General features: G+C 41.6%; 2 protein-coding genes across 3 annotated transcripts; both read right to left on the bottom strand.

Moving 5' to 3' along the window:
• Window positions 1–107: 107 nt before the first annotated feature.
• On the bottom strand, window positions 108–15,929 carry fam53b (family with sequence similarity 53 member B). Of its 2 annotated transcripts, none has more exons than XM_026178450.1 (5): window positions 15,750–15,929; window positions 8,990–9,221; window positions 8,249–8,303; window positions 4,479–5,242; window positions 108–1,198 (listed from the first exon to the last, which is right to left on the bottom strand). In XM_026178450.1, exons 2-5 carry the CDS (start codon window positions 9,077–9,079, stop codon window positions 848–850), a joined length of 1,260 nt encoding a protein of 419 aa, XP_026034235.1. In that variant the 5' UTR covers window positions 9,080–9,221; window positions 15,750–15,929; the 3' UTR covers window positions 108–847. The 2 variants fall into 2 exon arrangements, with proteins under 2 accessions (XP_026034235.1, XP_026034236.1); XM_026178451.1 differs by having other exon boundaries at window positions 15,862–15,916.
• Window positions 15,930–18,804: 2,875 nt separating this feature from the next.
• Window positions 18,805–21,690, bottom strand: hpdl (4-hydroxyphenylpyruvate dioxygenase-like). The gene is made up of 5 exons (XM_026178449.1): window positions 20,867–21,690; window positions 20,613–20,779; window positions 20,384–20,535; window positions 19,752–19,879; window positions 18,805–19,327 (listed from the first exon to the last, which is right to left on the bottom strand). Exons 1-5 carry the CDS (start codon window positions 21,619–21,621, stop codon window positions 19,123–19,125), a joined length of 1,407 nt encoding a protein of 468 aa, XP_026034234.1. The 5' UTR covers window positions 21,622–21,690; the 3' UTR covers window positions 18,805–19,122.
• Window positions 21,691–21,716: the final 26 nt, after the last annotated feature.

Raw genomic sequence — 21,716 nt, 5'->3', positions numbered from 1 at the left:
GCTCCAATGGTAAATAATTTAGCTGAGTTTAAAATCTGCTTTAAACATAGTCCAGAGATCCCATATGTCATGACAAGAAAAAAACACTTAAATAATGAAGTTACAAATGACACTTTAAAAAGTGTGTTTATTCGTATAGAAATATGCTCATGTTTTACATAACTCTGTAGTTACAAATCGTAAAAAGAAAGAATATTAACGCTATTAGCATCACGTTTCTTCAAACATACAGGAGCAGAGATCCAGAGATAAGCCCGATGTTACTGTGTGAAATGTTAAGCTCTTCAGTATACTTTATGGTGTGTGCGTGCAGCCTGTTGCTCAGTAAAAGTGAAAGGGGTTTTACTAACAGTAACTCAGGAAGTAGTCTCCATTTTTCTCCATCATGTACCCACGTACTACTGAAGAACGTCAAAGGAAAAGACCCTCTTCCTGGAGCAGAGAATTTTTACAAACCCGCTGTGAATTCTCTCCATATCTAGTACAATTAGGGTAATCAGGGTTACAGAGAAATGTTAAAGACCCCAGTCTGTGAGCCAACATAATCATTTTTATATTTATCAGTTCTATTTTCACCCACATCCATCCTCCCTGACTTTCTTGTTCTCCTGAGACACGTTTAAGATACCACACAGTGGGGGAGTAGCTTCTGACTACACAAAGTCCACAAAAATAGGCGTTTAGCACACAAAGCTCCTGTTCAAAATTCTCCACAAGGGAAAAAATAAAGACAAGTGCTAGAACACTCATTGTATTAGCTTTCCACTTGCTTTTTCCTTAAGACTATCAGCACTGTTCTTCTTTCAGTCCTCTAAATTAGCTTCCCCCAGGAGGAAGGCAGTCCCGCTCAGTTCCTCTCAATTTGTTCAATATCTAGCTCGCCTCCAAGCTGATCCTTCCTCATGCTGCACAGACCTGCCCAGAAAGGCTCACTGTCTTTCCCATTGGTCGTTCCTGGTGTCATGTCGTCACAATCGGTGGAGTTCCAGTCTGCATCCTCTGTAGCGGTGTCTGACGACACGGTGCTGGTGATCTCGCCCTCTTTGGTCTGAGGCTGAATGTCCTTGAAGCTGTGCTCGTTTGAGTCGTCAGTATCGCGCTGAGTGGTGCTCCTGAGGGTGGGGGTAGCCTGGCTGGACTCGCGGCCGTCCTCGCCTGTGAATCCTGGGCAGCTCAGACTGTGGAAATTCCGAAGTTTCTGTGGAGAGCCAATGAATTTTTTTAGAGGCCTTGAATTCATGCTCTCAAGGAAGCAGACTTGCACTTAAACCACAAAACATTTCCCTTCCTGGAGTATGACCCATATCCTAAAGAGGACACAAGCATGGCTAAAGGCACACAGACGTCTTATGAAAACAATCCCACTACTGTACTCAAACAGCATGTGGGTGACTGAGTGAGGTCAGTGCTGGACACTGGTCAAGAAACTCTATAATATAAAAATATAACAAGATTTGAAGGATACAAATTTAGCTTCCATTACAGACAGCATGTGAGACTGTTAACTGTGATCTGAAGGCCGATGGGAGAGATTGGAAAACAGCAAGTAGCCAGATACCCAGGAGGCAGACATCACTCATGTTGGCCTTTTGACTCTGCACAACACCCACATACATCTGGGAAACCCAGAACCTTTTGTAGGCAAATACATGTGTGCCAGCACTGCTGTGGGCAAGTCCTGTGACAGCTGTGCACGCTGGAACGAGAAGCTTTACAACTGAGGCTTTTCCAATCTGTACAGCTAATGTGTAGAAGGCAGGACAGCTGCCTCATGCCTGACTGTTACGGTGTTAGGGCAGAGGGACACGGGAGAATAGGAGCTCTGTGAAACCTGCTGTCACTTGTGTGCTTATATAACATGAAACAAGCATGGGACTGTTAGACATGCAGCTCACAGCCAAGTGAGTTGCGATTAATAAATAGATAAGAGATAAATCAAATGTAAGTTTTAAGACCACAAAGGAAAGGACAGTTTATAGTAACATGAGATACATAAAACCTTTAGAGGGAAATATTTGTAGGTTTTAACTCATAACAATTCGTAATGATAGTTCCCTAATTATGACTCGACAAATCACACCTCTTTACTCTCAGCATAGATAAAAATGTGATTTCAAATCTAGCTGATTCAATGTCAGTTCACAAATAACCTCACTTTTTCAGGATTTATCACCCACTAAGAGTTGCAAACATAGAGAGCATCGTGGTCAGATCTATGCATGAGTGAGTAAAGTCTCTACTAGATCAAAAGGGCGCTGCTGTTTTTCTTGGCTCTAGTCAAGCGGGTGCATTTGTCAGCAGCAGGCCAGTGTCACATTGCTGCCTTCAGCATTAGGTCTCTCAGACTTCTCGCCTGAGAGACCATGAGACTAAACTGATAAGGTCACAATTAGTCTGGGATATGGAAAAAAACAGTGGCACGGATGTTAACTTAACCAAATACAATTCTAATTTAGAGTAGCAGACTTGTTATGCACGCAAAATCTTCTTTGACAGCGTATCCTCACATAACTTACTGCACCAATAAAAATGAGGCTAATGAGTAAGTACTGCCTGCGTTGTCTGTTACTGTCACGCTCCCTCGTTCCCACCCACCCACTGAATGAAACGAAGAGGAGAGCAGAAAGTCTCCTCATCCATACTGACCTTGACTCTCCGTCAATAAAAGCTGATCAATAGCTCATGAGGCCTGGTAGTGGGAGCGATCTACGCACTGAGCTGAATTTACAGAAATCAATATCTCTTTACCCGACACATATCCCCCCCTGTGAGACGATCTATAACCTCTGCCACAGCTGCTCCACTTGCAGTCACAGTGAACCACGCAGAGAGTAAATCACACCAGTGAGGCGTGTGGATGAGAGGACACTTTAGAGACGCACTCAGCACTGAGACCGATCTTTGAATAGTAAGGTGACTTTGAATGCGGATAGGGCGACGGGTGTGAAGCGATATAAGCCCTTGAGCTGAGTGCCAAACAGACTTACTCTATCATCAAACGTGAATGTCATTTCTGTTGAATCTAAGGCAACTACACACTTCATACTTTAAATATAACATATTTAGTCCTTTTTTCAATGAAATCACTTAACCTATAAAATGTAAATAGGTTTAAGTGAAAGCTTGTTCCTCAGAACCAATTAGAGCAATAACGACAATTAAGGGTTTATGAATAATGGGATTTTTGCAGTTAATTCAGGCTGGAAACTTGAACATTTCCCATTTTTCCCTCTGAAATTCCAGTTGCAGTTCCTTGTGTGGATGCCTGCTGTTTCCACCCGTCCACCACCTCAACATCCACCTGTAAGCAGCTTGAGTGATAAACCTACGTGTCAAACTCTATATTCTACTGCTGTAATGAATCATTTAGAAAAGACTGAAGAAAGTTCATCTGCGTAACTAGGCTAAAAGTCAAATGATATTTTATCCCTCTCATGCTAGTCATTTGGAAGTCATTTCCTCCAGGGTTTGCCTTACGCCAGTCACTTCAATTCAAAAGAAAGTGAAGCAACAAAATTTACCGATCACTGGAAGTGTTTTTTGTTTTTTTTCTACCTGTCAGAGTTGTGCCTTTTTAACAGAGACAAAGAGCAGCAGGGAAGATCCAAATCTAAGCACCCTGAAATTTCTCTGCCTCATCTAAGGTTGTTTTCGCCACGCTGACCTCGTTCCTGCTTGGAGCGCGTGCGGCGTCTGTTTGTCGTGTCACAGCAGCGTTGTTGTTAAGACACTGCTGAACTCTGGGTGACTTTCTCACAGGGGCCAAGTCCAGCTCCAAGTTTATGATCCAGCCAGTGAATGTGTGAAACTGCACCGTGTGTGTGCGTGTGTGTGTGTGTGTGTGTGTGTGAGCTCGAGGGGCAAACAGACAAACGCCTGCCAGGATGTCCAGATAAATCCAAATTTCAGAAGCGACCAACCGAAGCTAATCATTCCTCTAGTAATTCCTGCTTTGATCAAATTATCTTTATTCAGTAGCACATTTAATGGGGCTACTTTTCTTCAAACTCTGTGAGTACAAGCTCAGATAATCGAATGTGACCCTGAATAGGCTTGCATGAATTAACAATTGCCTTTAATGACAACGCCTGAGGGAAACAATGGAGTGACCTTAACCATAAGTGTTTTGTTTATCCGACACATAAGGAGAAAAATGCTTGTGACTGACACTGATTGACCTCGCAAAGCTTCCAGCTGGTATGACCATTTCCTGTAATCCTCCTCCTTGAAGTCATGGGGTTGTGGCGAGTTTAACCGATAAATAAATGCCACATAAAAACGCCAATGGAAAAAGCTCCTAATAAATTATGACTGGCTCAGTTTCAAAGTTAATACAGTGTATTAACAGACAGCATCTTGAGTGCAACGTGTTGTTAAATGGAAGAGGTAAACTGGCAGGTTTTCAGTATTTAATGTTTCTTCTGTCTAAATAAAGAAAAATATTATATTATCATCTGATCTACATGTTAAATACCAACCTGTGTCATTTTTGCCAGATCCAGTGAAGGCCTCTGTTTGTGTGTGTCATCTGGTCTCCTGCGCTTCACACCAGTCTTCTTCTCATTGAGGACGCATGGTTGTGAGCGACTACGGGGAAGACCCCCCTGTCCTCCACGCCGTTCCAGTTCTGGAGTGGAGTCGGGGGAGCTGGGAGGTGACGGTCCACGAGGCTCAGGGAGACAAATTTGTTCATGAGAGAGGTAGAGGGGCTGCGATGAAGGGTCGGAGGACAGGGGCACTGAGGAAGAGGAGGAGGGAGTCAGGCTGGTGAACGCAGAAGACCATGGAGGGCGCTGGGTGAAAGACGGCAGCTCAAGGGTGTTGGATCGGGCAGGCAGGCTGAAACTGGAGCTGCGCTGCATGCCCGCAAAGCCACTCTGCATGTTTCCAATGCTGCTGCGTTGGACGCTTCCTCCACTGTGGCACCTCCGTTTTTCCACAGCTGTCCACACGCGAGAGCCCTGAGGACGCCAGGAAGAGCGACAACCACTGAGCTCGTCTGAGCAAGACAGGGACCGGCACTGTCGTTTGCTGGGGGGAGCGGTGGAGTGCGAGGCCTCAGTTAGGCTTAGGTCCTGCAACAAGTTAGTGATTGTGCTTGAAGTGGAGCCAACATCCCAGTCCCAGTGGGCAGAACTTGTGTGCACTTCTGGCAGAACATCCCACAGGCTCTCCAGGCTGGTTCCAACTGGCCTCCGCTGGATGGCACACCTGTGACCCATGTCCCTCCACCGGCTTGTGTCTGCAACAGACAGACCACATTTATATGAATGAAACTGCCTTTAAAAAACAAAAGACACCCAAACACAATCCCACCTACAATATGGGAAACAATGTAAGGGCTAAACTTGAACTGAAAGTGTGTTGATCAATCAACAGCTGCCCACAGATCTTAATGCAGTGTTCAAACTCCAGTGCTAATCTGTTACTTTCCCTCTTTTTTCACTTCAGTCTCTTCAGCAGTTTTCAACAACAGCTCCATACTCATGCAGGACTGCAAATTTACTCCCTAGTGTCAAATTTACACAAAGATTTTAAAAATATATTAAGATACAATTAAAAATCCACCATTATACACCCCTGCAGCACTGTGCAAACTCCTTTAGGAGATGAATCTCAAACAAAGAAAATTGCTTTTAGTCCTAGGTACTACAATTGTTTAGTACCCGCAACTTATGCAATGCATAAGCATGGGTGTCACCATGTGTACTTTGTGTTGACACTACTCACTGCTTTGTTTAATTGGCACTAAAAATAAATACTGCCCTGCAGCCACTGCTTTAGCGTCACCGTCTGTAAGTACAGCTGATTGGAAAAGGGAATGGAGCTCAACGTCCAACTGACTCAACATGCCTGAGCAAATGTCAATAAGCTTCTAACTACAGCTTTTCATCTCTTCGTTGAGATTTACAAGAGCGATGCATCAGACCAGCTCGGTATTTGCAGTCAATGGTCAGATATTCTCTGAAACCAAAGCTACCATGCAAACACCTGTTATTGTCATAGAAACAACACTCGTAAACCACAGAACAGATATGCCAAATGAACTGGTTGGTCAACTCTGAGTCAGATACTAAACATCGAGGCCACTGCCCACTTCTGGTATGCAAAAGGTCTATTCTTCTTCACTGGAGATAAAATTCCCCAAAATGCCATCCACAATACACGGGTAGGACAAAGAACAAAAGGCCTTCTGGTATAGCTCTGTTCTATGCCAGGACATTTTCAATTCTTACACACTCAATGCCAAGTAACTGCAAGGACATAATACATCCAATTATACAAAACAGAGACTGTAAAGTATGTCCTACCGCTAGAAGAAAACTAAAGATATGACTCTTTTGCAGCATGTCTGGAGTATTGAAGCATCAAGGAGTGCCGCAAAATTTAAATTAATGCTAAACCCCCAACACAAAGTCGTTACTGTATTATTTCTGTTGGCAAAAACACCTGCCAGACATGTTTCACCAAACATAAAGCTACAATGAACAAAATGCACTAGACTTTAATCATAGACCATCTAGTACATACAGTGGGGCAAAAAAGTATTTAGTCAGCCACCGATTGTGCAAGTTCCCCCACTTAAAATGATGACAGAGGTCAGTAATTTGCACCAGAGGTACACTTCAACTGTGAGAGACAGAATGTGAAAAAAAAATCCATGAATTCACATGGTAGGATTTGTAACGAATTTATTCGTAAATCTGGGTGGAAAATAAGTATTTGGTCAATAACAAAAATACAACTCAATACTTTGTAACATAACCTTTGTTGGCAATAACAGAGGTCAAACGTTTACTATAGGTCTTTACCAGGTTTGCACACACAGTAGCTGGTATTTTGGCCCATTCCTCCATGCAGATCTTCTCGAGAGCAGTGATGTTTTGGGGCTGTCGCCGAGCAACACGGACTTTCAACTCCCGCCACAGATTTTCTATGGGGTTGAGGTCTGGAGACTGGCTAGGCCACTCCAGGACTTTCAAATGCTTCTTACGGAGCCACTCCTTTGTTGCCCGGGCGGTGTGTTTTGGATCATTGTCATGTTGGAAGACCCAGCCTCGTTTCATCTTCAAAGTTCTCACTGATGGAAGGAGGTTTTGGCTCAAAATCTCACGATACATGGCCCCATTCATTCTGTCCTTAACACGGATCAGTCGTCCTGTCCCCTTGGCAGAAAAACAGCCCCATAGCATGATGTTTCCACCCCCATGCTTCACAGTAGGTATGGTGTTCTTGGGATGCAACTCAGTATTCTTCTTCCTCCAAACACGACGAGTTGAGTTTATACCAAAAAGTTCTACTTTGGTTTCATCTGACCACATGACATTCTCCCAATCCTCTGCTGTATCATCCATGTGCTCTCTGGCAAACTTCAGACGGGCCTGGACATGCACTGGCTTCAGCAGCGGAACACGTCTGGCACTGCGGGATTTGATTCCCTGCCGTTGTAGTGTGTTACTGAGGGTGACCTTTGTTACTTTGGTCCCAGCTCTCTGCAGGTCATTCACCAGGTCCCCCCGTGTGGTTCTGGGATCTTTGCTCACCGTTCTCATGATCATTTTGACCCCACGGGATGAGATCTTGCGTGGAGCCCCAGATTGAGGGAGATTATCAGTGGTCTTGTACGTCTTCCATTTTCTGATGATTGCTCCCACAGTTGATTTTTTCACACCAAGCTGCTTGCCTATTGTAGATTCACTCTTCCCAGTCTGGTGCAGGTCTACAATACTTTTCCTGGTGTCCTTCGAAAGCTCTTTGGTCTTGGCCATGGCGGAGTTTGGAGTCTGACTGTTTGAGGCTGTGGACAGGTGTCTTTTATACAGATGATGAGTTCAAACAGGTGCCATTCATACAGGTAACGAGTGGGGGACAGAAAAGCTTCTTACAGAAGACGTTACAGGTCTGTGAGAGCCAGAGATTTTCCTTGTTTGAGGTGACCAAATACTTATTTTCCACCCTGATTTACGAATAAATTATTTACAAATCCTACCATGTGGATTCATGGATTTTTTTTTTCACATTCTGTCTCTCACAGTTGAAGTGTACCTCTGGTGCAAATTACTGACCTCTGTCATCATTTTAAGTGGGGGAACTTGCACAATCGGTGGCTGACTAAATACTTTTTTGCCCCACTGTAACTACTTTATAACAACACTTCCTGTCCTGTTTGTTATTGTAAGAAATGTGCAACATGTAAATAAGTTAAAGATCTAAGATTTTATCCATGTCACATAATGCAAACCTTTACCCATGAGTCCGCAAGAGAAAAGTGCTGTCCCCTGGCTCATGGTCTGTGCCTGGAACTGTAGAAAAAGAAAAAAAAAAGAAAATTTTCAGCTTACAGGAAAGCCACAAAAATAAAATGTAGAACAGGCTTTAATAATTACAAGTCAGTAAACCAACAAATAAAAAGAAGCAAAAACAACAACTACTGGAAAGACAGATTCTGTGTATGCGTTACTGGTCCTACGTGCAACTCGGCAACGCAGAGAAAGAGAGAGAGAAAGCATTCCACCATAAATTCCTCTGATGGATGCTCAGCCCGTGAACATGATGACTTCATTTCATGGGACTAAGAGGGCAAAGTCAGTCCATATTAGTGGGGGAATTTTTACTCTGTGCTGAGTCAGAGCTGCTTATCCTAGTAGATAGAGCACTATAATACTCGTTTCTAGTGAATCTGTGAATATCATTTTGGTAAAAAAATGGGGGGGGGGGGGGTTCAACAGAGTGGATTATTACTGACTAAGATTTTGTAGCTCTGGTTAAAGTTGGCAAATTAGAAAAATAAAATGCAGAATCATAAAAGTGCTATGGAGTAATGAGTGGCCAGCAATAACTTCCTAAACCTGAGCAGAACATTGTCCTCTTCCTCATTGGGTGAAGTCTCGTGGTTAGGTTGTGTCATTTTATGTAAACATGTGAAATAACACACAGAGACACACACTCACAAAACATCTGCTCACATGAATAAAAAATAACCTCTTACCGGGACAAAATTTGTGCGTTTGGTTGTTACATCATCGGCACCCTTCTTTTCCAGTGTTTTGGGGTAAATGATCACCATGGCAACGCACATGCTTGTCCCACGTCGTTACGGTAATGCCAAGTTAAGCTGGAGGACATCTCGATGAGCACGGCGTTAGCAGACTGATTTCTCATAAATTAAAGACGCCCACCCTCGGCTCCTCCCAGAATGTGCTTCACTCCTCGGTCCAATCCTGAGCAGACACACAAAGATGAGCCCAGGATTATAATTCAGTACATTTCTGACATTCTGTCGACCATATAAGCAGAGAGCCATCAAGCAGGAGGAGAAGACAAACTCCTTTTTATGGAGGGACACTATCATCATCTCAGCTTCAACTACTAAACTCCTAATGATATCAAAAGTTAATCTTAAAAGTCTTACAGGAAATCTCTCTCCTTGAGAATAGTTAGAGCTACAGTCACATTAGCAGCTGTCAGGCTGTATGCTTTGAGCTATATGCTAATGTGGGCATGCAATGAAAATAATAACATGCTTATGCTATGTAAAACATTACCCATTTGTCATGTTCCAGTTGTAGCTTTCCAACAATTTTACAAAAATTTACACGATGTATTCAGCTAAGTAATCAAACTATAACACAAGTAAATGTCCTCGTGTCAGATTCAAACCCAAACCTCTGCATTAGTCTTACAGCACATAGGTCTCCTGCTCTACCCAGTGATCTAAACCAATCCCATAACATTTTGTAAAAACCCAATAATTCTAATTCTACCACACCAAGAAGCAAAACTTAAAAAGTGGGTCAGGGCTTTCCCCACCTGATCACCAGTACATTTGCTCTTCAAATCATCAGGAGACAATTCAACTGTTGCATACATCTGCCTTGTTACAAGGAGTCACCACAGCAGGTAGCTCCACGTTTGGTTTGGCAGTTTTACGCCGGATGCCCTTTCTCATCCATCCCCAAAGGGGGATTTGTGTCACTGCTTAAACACTGAAATACATTCTCACTCTTACTGTAGCTGTATAAAATGGGAAAATGTGCAAATGTCACATTCTTTATAAGGTTTCATCTTGCTACTATAAAAGCCAACTTGTAAGTCAACCCCTTCATTGGTCATTTGGCACAAATAGCATGCATCAAGGGAGAGAATTAGGTAAAAAAAAGTTTCACAGCTAAATCTAAACAGGTTTCATAGTCTACTTCAATTAATACTTACTAATACTTGTATTTATTTATTTTTTTAACAATGCTTATTAGCAAGTACTGTAATAAGGACTACATGGGGTAACCTGTCACCATTAGGTCAAACTAAACAGTACAAAGCTAGTTAGGATGGTTTGATCAGATTAAATTATACCCTGGGTAGATAATGCATGCTTAGTTTAAGTCTATCAAATGATTTCAATCACTGGCCTGTTAACGTTGCACAGGCACGCACACTTATGACAACCATGAAACCACAAATAACACATTCTTTCACGAATGAGCAAGCTTTTAACTTTTTAGATCTAACTTGCATGTGCAGAGATGAGCATTTAATACTGATAAATTCTCCAACTCGCCCGTCACTCTACACAGGAGCATCCTGTTCAACATCTGGAAGATAGATAGTGGAAATTTCAAGGAGGTCAATGGCTCGACAAGCTCTGTTTATTATTCTCAATGGAGTAAACATTCCCAGCAAACACTCGCTTTGATTGACAAGGCGTCACCTATTTCGTCATGCTGCCATCGATAGATTAATATTACAAGGTGTTTCACTTCAATGTTCTCTCCAACCTAACAACAAAAGTGGAACTCTATACCTTGTTTTATTTTTGCCTGTTTTTATAGTACAGAGAGCAAGTTTCCTCAAAAGTGTTCCATTAAGCACACAGCAAGGAATAGAGCAAAGTCAAAGTTGTGTAATTGAATCCTCAGGGGCTGGCTGGGAATAGCTGACCTTGCGGTTATTAAAACAACCTTCTTCGTATTAATGCTGCGCCATGATTACAGTAAAACTGCTGATTAGTCACAGATATAAATCTATATAATCATCATGAAGAATTTTACAACCACTAGATCAGTACCACACGAAGCCAAGTAAGATAGGCGACTGAAATAAAGTGAAGTGGACACAAGATCTTCGTACGTTGCATGCAAGGTCAGAGGGTGTGCACTTAAATGACAGAACAACTGCAAGTGGAGTAAAAGAAAAGGGGGGGGGGGGGGGGGGGGGGGAGATGGTGCATGCAAAACAAAAGAGTGCTTTGTGCAGAAGATGAGACACCGTGGGAAACAATAAAGGCGACATCTGAGGTTGCCGGCGGTGGGGTAAAGTGTGTGTGCGTGAGGGATGTTGGGGGAAGAGCATCACAAGACCCTGCAGGAGCTGACATGCTGAAGGTGGCATTTGCATTCGGCATATGATTTCCATTACAAGCACTTACCACATGAAGAAAACAACTTAACTAGAAGGACGTTTTTAGCAGAGTTATATAAAACAAGATCAACACCACTCAAGGATGTCTGGCAGTTTTAACTTGTGGCCTGTGTGTTGAGAAAAGGACACATAAAAGCCTGAAGCTGGAGTGGGTCAGGCCGATTACACTGTGCATGAGTATTAACCTCAGAGATCTGTTTCACTGCAGAGATAGCTATGGATGTGCTTGGACAGAGGAAACAGTTGTTTATATATTACACTGAATGACTTGGTGACATACGTAAGCGACATTAACAAAGAGAAAAGAAAGTTTGCCCAAACATGAGAAAAGTTCTGACATTTATTTGAACAAAGAGGTAATTAAATTACGTCTCCCTTCCCTAGAAGGATGGAAAAAGACAAAAAATCAAGTCCTACATTCTTAATTCTAAAATTGTAAACAACCACCGCTGTAGCAGCGGCTTAATCATCTTTCTCATGCTTGGGCATTTCATTTTTATCCCACAAATCCCATCTCCCATAAATCTGAACTGAGTGCTTTAAATGGGTGAGGTTTATGACATAATTATAAACATTCCTCGGCTCCATGACATGAGTTGAATACACAATTATAAAAGCCTAACCTTGCAGCCTTTAAAAGCCATTTAAACTTGTGTCAGTGTGTGAATAAGTTCTGGCAAAGGCTAGCTTGGTCTGCCTTTTCTTGTACAGACAAACCTGTAAAACAAATGTGGAAGCCATACCATAGCATGACTAGTGCTTAATGGTTACACCCAACCCACTCACCTAATACTGCATGCACAGCTGTGCTCATAGACGGTGTAATCTGCCAAATGAGGTATCTAGAATTTCTGCCCAAGGGGTGCCACTCCCCTTCTGATGTCAAAACTCGAATCACCTCCATTAACGATGCTGGCATTATCGGGAATCAGTGGGAGTCTCTATGGTTCTGCAGCGCGATAACGCTTTATCTGAGCCAGGGCAGCTGACACTATGACAACTGAGAAGTCTAATCTCTATAAAAGGGGAACAACGTTGCAGGACGTGCTCCTCAGACGTGGCCTTCCATCACATGCAAACAGGCTGCTGACTGACTGCAGCAAAGACTGCAGTGACAGCAGCCAAGTCTGCAGTGACAGCAGCCCTTCTGAAACACAACAATAAGCCGCCTTGGGCAAGCTGATGGGACTCCACGCTTCCTTTGTGGTCACTAGAAGGCTTTCAACCATCGCAGCTTTAGGTTGTCAGAAACAGAAAGCTATGGCACAGCGTAAATGAGATAGGACACGACAGGAAACCACAGAATTGATTGGGTCAAGTTAAAGCAAATGTCTGCTTTAAAGTCAGCCAAGGTCTCAAAACCTCCAGATACCCTACTGTTTTTTCTATGAAAAAAGAAAAGAAATGACACTTTTTTTTTTACTTAAACTGGGTTTGCACATCTAAAATAAGTGCACCCCTGTTTCGTCAATTTGAACAGCTTTGCCATACATGACTTACGGTGTAATCCCATGGGTTGGGCCACCATTATATAAGGATTTAGCAGCTTTGTGTCTGATGGGCAATCAGAGCTAATACTAATCCATCTATATAGCACTTGGACAGCTGGTGGAAAACAACATATGATTGTTTTAGCCCCAAATCAAGTGTATAATACACTTCTAAACTACTTATAAGATTATTATGTACCCATTTGAAAGATATCGCAGTGCTTAAATTTAAAGCTCTCGTCTGGGTACACTGATACACAAACATCTTGTGATGGCGAGGATGTCAAGATAAATTTCCACGCATCCTCTTTTGATGTGCACAAAAGAATGGCAGCTGGAGCTGTGTCCTGCCCTCAACAATCCCAGGATTGTGGCCATCTCAATAATCTGAGCATCTGCTGAGCACCTGAGATGGCCAGACTTAAAAACGAACTGAGGGATTTATGCTGCTCTTCATGACTGCACCACTTGTGAAAGGAATGCTGGGTAAATGCCTGGCTGTGGCTCTCTGCAGAAACACTCCCTTGGAAAGAATATGCATGTTCCTAAAAAGCTTGTTTCCCCAAGCTGTTGGCACTGATGTTGTTCATCTTTGAGCTGCATGCAGGCCCCATATTTGGACTCGCATTTGAACAGTCTCTAATGACATGGTGGTGTTTGAATTAATATAGCTAGTGATACTACATCATAGACCAGATATGTGAATGACATAGTGTCAAACTAGTGTTGCGCTTTTGTATCTGTGGATATGCTGGAACATACATCCAAATTTAAAACAATATCAACATGCAGAATTCTTACTATGAAATTCAAGATTTTGAAACCTGAAACTTTCTTTGTTGGTACTCTCATAAGCTGGTCTCACAAAGGGCAGGTGCTACTAAGTACTGTCACGGCTGACTGACTGAAATGAAATTTATGAAACTCATTGTAGGAGGCAGGCTAGCCCACAGCTGTCTGCATGTTCACAGAAATTAGGCTATGTCAAACAGGAGGTGCACTACATTTAAAGCAGTGAGTGAATAGTCAGAAATGAGCATGGCTGGGAGGCTTCAATAGCAGTTATCAGACTCAGTTGAGGGCCTGGGGTACAGCCAAGGTCTCACAAGCATGCAGCTGCCCACTTACCATAAACACAAAGGCTCAGCATGGCTATGCATGGCAGCCAAGGAGGCCTACGTTTTAAAGCAGGCCTGCTGTTTAATTTTCTCATACATAATCACTTGCACTGTATACATTTGTCCAGAACAACGGCTTTGTGGATCTCTGTAATCACGGCTTTCAACAAACTTGTCCAAGTTGGAGAGAAATGCTGTCCACTTGAATTCTAAATCTAGCCAAGTCACTTAATTACAGAGGCTTGAAGACACAACAACGACATTGGAATAGCATTGCATGTTAATGGACCAAAATAAGAATAAGGCACATTGAGTGGACATTATAATGCAGGGGAGAGACTACTCCTGGGGTTTACATGCAGGAATTTATCCAACCTAAACACTGCCTTCCCTCTGACTACATACCATGTAGTCCCAACATTGTCTCATGGAAGTGAACAATGCTGCAACAATGGCATTACAGTACACAGGATATTTACATATTGTTTAAGGCAAGTTCTGATAGGCAGTCACTCGTGTCCTTGAGCTAAAACTGTTTAACAGTTTTTCAGAGGAGCTTGCCAACCATCCAGGTGGATGCCTCTTAATTTTAGAAGAAAAGGCCCTGAAAACTAAGCTAGTCCAAGTTACCAACACAAACACTCCCTTAAACCCCTTTTCTAAAATCCTTTATGAAAGGGAAATGAGTCTGGCAAAGAAATTACTGTGATGGGAGCTCACAGAAGCAAACAGGATTATGACAGAAAGGCCACAAGCTGCTAATTGTGAAAAATAGATATTACACATGCATGTACAGAAAGTAAAAAATAAATACATCTGTACTTCAAGGACAAGTCACCTAATGTAACCCTAATAAATGATACAAGCCACCTATAAATTTTATCAGACCCAATTATAGCTATGGGACACAGCCAGTAGTTCAGGTTTAACAAGTTAACAAGTTCTTGTGTTTATGATCCCAACATCCACTTAAATTGCAGAATCTGTTGGACTGTGTATCAGCCAGTCCTGACTTCATACCCGAGGGTAAGGTTGGTAAGATAAAGATAAGAAAAACAGCATAGAGTGTAACTACACACGGATCTGAGAAATAGATGGGCCACCAATGTCCCACCAGCAAATAAATACCTGTAAAATGTATTTTAAAAGTCTTATACATTTGTCACTAACTAACCAACACTGACTTCTTTTGCAATGCGTGAGGGAAAATCCAGTATGAGATCAGAATGTCTGGACTTCAAAGTCACTTTACAAATGTATGTGGATGAATTTATACTTACTGTCAAAAATGCTGAGTGGATGAATGGACAAACTTACTATTATATCTTTTTTATATATAATTATTATAAGTCCCTACAATATTAAATCACAAATTATAGTGACAAAACATAAATATAATAAGCGGCAGAAGACAAAATCATTTACAGTAGAATTTATGCAAGTAATAACCTAGGCAAAACACAAAAAGGGCATGGCTAAGGCAGTACACAAGAGGAAAAGTTGCTAAGCTAACTAACTACTACTTTTAGCTATGTTTTGTTTTCACCGACAACACTTTGCTGGGAGTTACTTCTAATGTGTCACCATAAATATTACATTAACAGAAACCACGCACTTTCAAAACACAGAGGAACATCGCACCTCACTCTTTATGACATAGTAGTAACAGATTCAAAGTTAGCTAAGCCAGAAAGTTTTTTTTAGACTAAAAACTGCCACTCACAATCATCACGGTGAGCGTCTCGTATCTTCAACAACCACCGGGCAACTGGTTAGTTTCGGTTGACCGTGTTGAGTTTTGTTTTACTAAAGAAAAAAAAGAACAGGAAGCTTACTTCAGCTCAAGGCAGCTCCTGCAGACTACAACATTAACCCAGTGCTCTACTGTCCAACAAGACTGCACGCTAATGAGCCTGTGACAACATACGCGAGCCGTACCACTTTGGGTAGGGGCGAGGGGTGTCCCACGAGTTATTTATGCTACAATCTTTTTTAGTTTTCTCATATTCTTTGCGTTTCTTTAGTTTATTTATACCTCATACACAATTCAGTCGAAGCTTGTTATGGTAGAAATGAAAATATTATCCTCTGATGTTTTTTGTAAAAGAGACCACCCCGCGCCTACAACTAATGGTGTGAGCAACCCTGTTGTAATGAAAAGTAATCACAGTTTTGATCTGAGCATATAGACAGGGTACTTTCACAATACACAGCAGTGTAACATGATAACCTACCGAGTGCGTGTGACTTACAGACAGGGTGAGGGAGTAAAATGCATGTTCTATATACATAGCTTGTTCCACCTTACATTATCAGTTCCAGAACAGCACAGGCCAATCCTGAATAAATAGATTTATTGCAAGCAGATGTTCTTCCAGGAACTAAATTCAGTCTTTATCATGACCTACAGCAGCAAAGCCATACAAGTTTAGCTTTTCATACATGCACACACAAACGCTGTGCAGCTGGTGTATATGTGGTAACCTGCACACAATATTTGCTTGCCTTCTAACTTCTTAAACATATAAAACAGACGTGTGCTTGTGGTCGTTGTACACTTTTATCAGTTTATTTAAACAAGTATTTTTACAAGAGGTGGGTATCTCACCTTAAAGTTGGTTTAGCTCACTGTTTGTTTAAATATGGGTCCACTGGATGAGCCAGTGGCAATTCAATTCATGAAGTCCATGCTTTTTCTATGCATTGTTAAAGGACTGCAAATTATCATCCCTGTCCCATAACATTATGTACAGTAAATCAATATATTTCCTAGGAGCTGGAATTAATATAGTGGGCCTCAGAAGGGTGGGGAGCTGAGACTCACCCCTGGCAGACACTATTGTTAATCAAGGAGTAACATCTGTTGTGTGCCTCTAATCTCCCCCAGACTGTCAGGCTGTCCTCCTCGGTTTTAGACTGTCTGCCTTTTGTGTTAAAGGGCACCCAGGATTTGTCTCTTCTACTATCCGGGCTAGAGTTTTGGGGTTTTTCACAAAATCCCTATAGAGAAGGTATTTAGCAAACAGATAATAAGACAAACTTTTGGCTTTTCTGTTTCATAGCATTAAAAGTCACTCTTTAGGAAGAAAGTACCTTGCAGAACAGGGGTGGAAGTCTTCCTGTTCAACAGGTTTGCTAGTGTGTGTTGTGACTATCACAACCAGGGGGCAGTGTGCACCAATTATAGTGTAGGAAAATGCTACAAAAAGTAACCTGGAGTGTGTTTGCTGATGTAGCTACAAATTATGATGTTTTTGCATATTTCTTTATGATTTTTGTTAATAAATCTGTAGCTAGCGTATGGTTAACAGTAAATAGGGAGTTATCTTCCAGCTCCATTTACTGAGACCCCATGCAGAATGCTATACACCATCTGGGGTTCACACTGTGGCTGGAGACAGATGGCTAAAAGACTCCTGTTACAGGAGCCATCCCTTCTCAACTTTAATGAACAGTTAATCCTCTCTATCACACAGCATAATTTCCTATTATATCAGATAATTCGAAGCAAATGCAATTAAAATTAAACTTTAGAAACTCGTGCCATAGCACAGCCCAGTTCCAGTGGTGAATGAAGAAAGGGGAGTGCATCTATTTTGTATGTGCTGCTTCGGTTTGCTTGTTATGTAATCGAAAAACATAAATCCTTAATACAGAATCAACATTTTTAAAATGCAGTTTGCCTGAGCAGGTGACCCCTGATTAAAGGAAAAACACTGACACCATTTGTCAAAATGCAGAAGTACATTCATTTCATAAATTGCCTGTTGCTGAGTTTTTATGTTTTGTTTTTACAGTGACTCTCTTGTGTACTCAATAGGATACTGTAACTACAGACAGGGCATAAAAAGAACATATGGCTTTCATGGAAGTCCATTAAACTTCACTGCTTCTCATCTATCCCACTAATCCTCATCCATAATGTTTATAGCCAAGTTAATTGAACTGGCACATCTCTGTGGGATTGGAGATCCCTTCTAAGAGGTTCTAAAGCCACTTTTTTTTGCCAAAGCATGCACATTGCTAAAACCACTACGGCTTCTGAAAGAGGTGCAGCTGTTTGACCAGTAACAGTTCTTCAAGTGACTGTGTGGGTGGGTTATTTAGGGAAAAAAAGGGCCAAAGAGCCTAGTTTAATTTTCCACCAACATAATGCTTACATAATGAAGTGAACAGCAAATAATAGTTTGGGATACATTTCTACATTACAAGCCAATGAAGTGGTCACTTTTTCTCATATGGACAGTGACTTTGACTAAGTGATGCTAATGCATTAAATCAATTAATAATACCTTAGTATAAAATGTAAAAAAATAAACATTTCTCACTTTTCCTGCATCCATAACTATGAGCATTATAGTAAGCAAATGCACTTAAATGTTTTAAGTGAAAATACTTTAATATACAGTGTTATTATAGCACAGTATACATTAAAAAAAGCACACTATCATTGATGCATTAGCAAGCTTTCAGTCTTCTAGCAGCTTGAGCTTGTTGTGCATACTTCATTGAGTATATGTGGAAGTGGTGTTCAGACACTTTACATACATATGCTGCATTAACAATGAAGAACAAGCCACTGCACCCAAAAGCATTGCAAAGTAAAAGTACCGCATGCAAGTGCTACTATATAATGTAAGTAACTGTAAGTTCCAGTATCTTTGACAATTACTAAAATGCACTGGCCATTGTCAGTCTTTGTCTAGGAAGGTCTAAGAGGTTTTAAGTGTGCTTATTCTGAAGTTTGGCCCACACAAGAAGAAAAACGGAGCACAATATTTTGAAGCCAGCAATTGATTTTCACAGTTTACTGTGAGTCAAGTTTATTGAGGTTACTCTGGAGCAATGTGGTTTACTTTGAGACAGTGAAAACAAAGACATTATTTTACTCCTACAGCAAGTGTCTTTTGTTGTATCATTTCAAGTACAGAACACAGCACCCATTTCAACAGATATGAATACATTATATAATAAGTAATGTGTCATCAGTGCAACGAGGGACTTTTTAGAGACTAATTTAAATATTTCATATGTTTTTCAGTAAATAGTGCAGCCACATGAAATAACATAACCTGTTATAGAAATGTTTGGAGTGGCTAACTAAGAGCAGTTTGTGCAGTTTTTGAGGATCCCTGAGGTTCTTGACGATCCACCCTCTCATTTTCCATGTACGCCTGCACTGACTGCCACAGCGCCTTGATGTTCCCCTCGCCAAATCCCGTTGCCCCTCTTCGCTCAATCAGCTCGAGAAAGAAGGTATTCTCAGCAAATATGGGCTTGGTAAACACCTGTAGAAGATGTCTGAAAGGGGAAAAGCAGCACAGTAGATTCACTTTCAGCCTCGGGACTGTTTCCACAACTTTTCATTGGTGAATACAAAAATAAAAATAAAAAATAAAAAAAAATTGTGGTTCGTGTCTTTCATCATTATTGCAGCAATTTTAAACGAAGTCAAGCAGTTTTCACATGCATGTTGCAAGCCAAACGGGCTTCTGTAATTGTACTGAATAGTAAAACAGGAACATGTCTTCATTTTAATAGAGATGACTGATAAGATTGTTTGCTGACATTGAGCAGCCATACATCACACAAAACTTTCACAGTGTTTCACTTATTTAATAAGATAATGCCAAAGATAGTTAAAAGAAACCATTGACTAAAACAATTTACAAGAGAGGCATTCTTTGAAGGCTGTGAGAGATTACAACTCTTGATTGGCTCTTACCTTTTACTTTCACTGGATGCTCTCTGTGATAAAGGATCCTGGTGCAGGTCTGTATCCAGGAGAATCCCATGCTGTGCTAGCATCTGGGGGCTGTGACCTGCTTCCTCTATTTCCTGCTGTTTTCCCAGCTGCCACAGCGAATGGGATGGGTTTAAAAAGATGGAAAATTCCTTTATTTTTGAACTTGTTACAAAGTCTGTAATTATAGTGTTTGCTCCTGTGATTACTGGTACAAAGCAGACCCTGTTCTCCTTCTGTGTGGTGATGGCATAACCTTGAAAAGTGTGATAATGACTTGGATTATGTGTTCTAGTGGGAGAAGTTTGCCTTCAAAGCCCTCTTTTCTTTGATATCGTTTTCAGCCTTAAGTCACAGTTCAGCTAGGTTTTAGGCATAACTACTTTGTCAAGTGTGGTAATATATCATGGTTTGGATCAAAATGTACCCTTTTAACAAGATCTGAAAAATCTCTGAAAGCCTGCCTTGCAGGAAGTATGAGGACAAGCTTCTCCCAAATTCCCAAAATTTCAAAATCCAGGCCAACTATATAAATTAAACAGAACTATAATGTGAAAATATGAATAAAACACAGGTCGCTTCTTGCAGTGATTATAGTTCAAAATCATTCAAACCTGAGTGTAATAGGCTGGAGGAGGGGAGGAAAATTGTACGCCAGCTTCAGCCATCGTGTGCGCAGTAGAAACAATGTTTTTAGTGTACAGCCCAATGTGCTGGATCCCTGGGGCCCTATGCTGCTCCAAGAAGGTGTCAACCTGGTTCCGGCCTGACAAAGCAAATGCAAACAATGATGGCGGAGATCATAAATAGTGGCTTAAATGAGAAACTAGGGGTTTCTATTACCTTGTTCGGGCAGTGATTCCGCAATGACAAACTTGCAGTCAGGCTCCTTTTTGCCAGCAAAAGGAAGAGCGATGCCTGCTTTGCTGCACTTCCAGTACTCCATGGCAGTAAGTCGAAGCCCAATGCCCTCCTGGTTTATCACAAAACCTTCATCCACGTCTTCATTACTATTCAGGAGAACAAACAGCCTTGAGATTACTGACACCACACTGGGGAAAAGATATGGCAACAAATGCCTCGGAGCAATTTCTCACCTATCAATGAAAAACCTCTGAAAACCAAAGACCTTCTCATACCACCCCATGACCTGGTGGGTTGTCTTCCTGGGGCAGGCATAAGTTATGTGATCAAAGTGTGTGACAGGACAAGACATGTCCTCTTCTCCCAAGCTCCAGTCCTTTTCAATGACATCAAACCCTGGCAAAAAGACTCCCTCATAGTTTGTCTTCTCAATTAGCGTGTGACACACGTTTCCCACAATTGATTTTACTACCGAGTAGGTGACAGGACCATTCACGTCCTCAACGGTGGTGGGAGGCACCAAGAAATTACAGCCCAGATCGCGAAGAACCTTGAATGACCTTTGGACATCCTCTACCTCGAAACACACGTTGTTTACAGTATCCACCGGATGAAGAGGGCTTAAATCATAAAGACATCCCAAAGAATTATTACCCTGCTTGTACTTCTCCAAGTTAGCCCGCTGTGGATCAATGGAGTATCTATCAGCTAATCCCAGTATCCCTTCATTCAGTCCCACGCTGCTTTTACTGGGTCTCTCATTTACGACGAAAACTGCTGCTCCTTTCCTGAAAGCAAACTGCTTGGACTTGTCAGTTAATCTGGCAGCAAATAAATCAAACTTGAATTTAGAGACAAGGTCATTAGCTATTTTCTCCGCGTTAGAAACGTGGAGCGAAACGTGGTGTAACCGGCTCAAGAAAACAGCCATGTTTTCAGTGACGTTTTGAAAGGGGCGTGTCCAGAGAAAGCGGAACCCTTGATTCATAACCGAAAAGCCTATTTTTTTCAGTTACATCAGCATATACTTAACGCTTTTGCTATTCTTCACAGCTAGTTCAGAATTTAATTGGAATGTATTCA

Source organism: Astatotilapia calliptera, chromosome 8 (assembly GCF_900246225.1).
Source record: "Astatotilapia calliptera chromosome 8, fAstCal1.2, whole genome shotgun sequence".
NCBI lineage: Eukaryota > Metazoa > Chordata > Actinopteri > Cichliformes > Cichlidae > Astatotilapia > Astatotilapia calliptera.
This window is presented reverse-complemented; position numbering and strand designations above follow the sequence as displayed.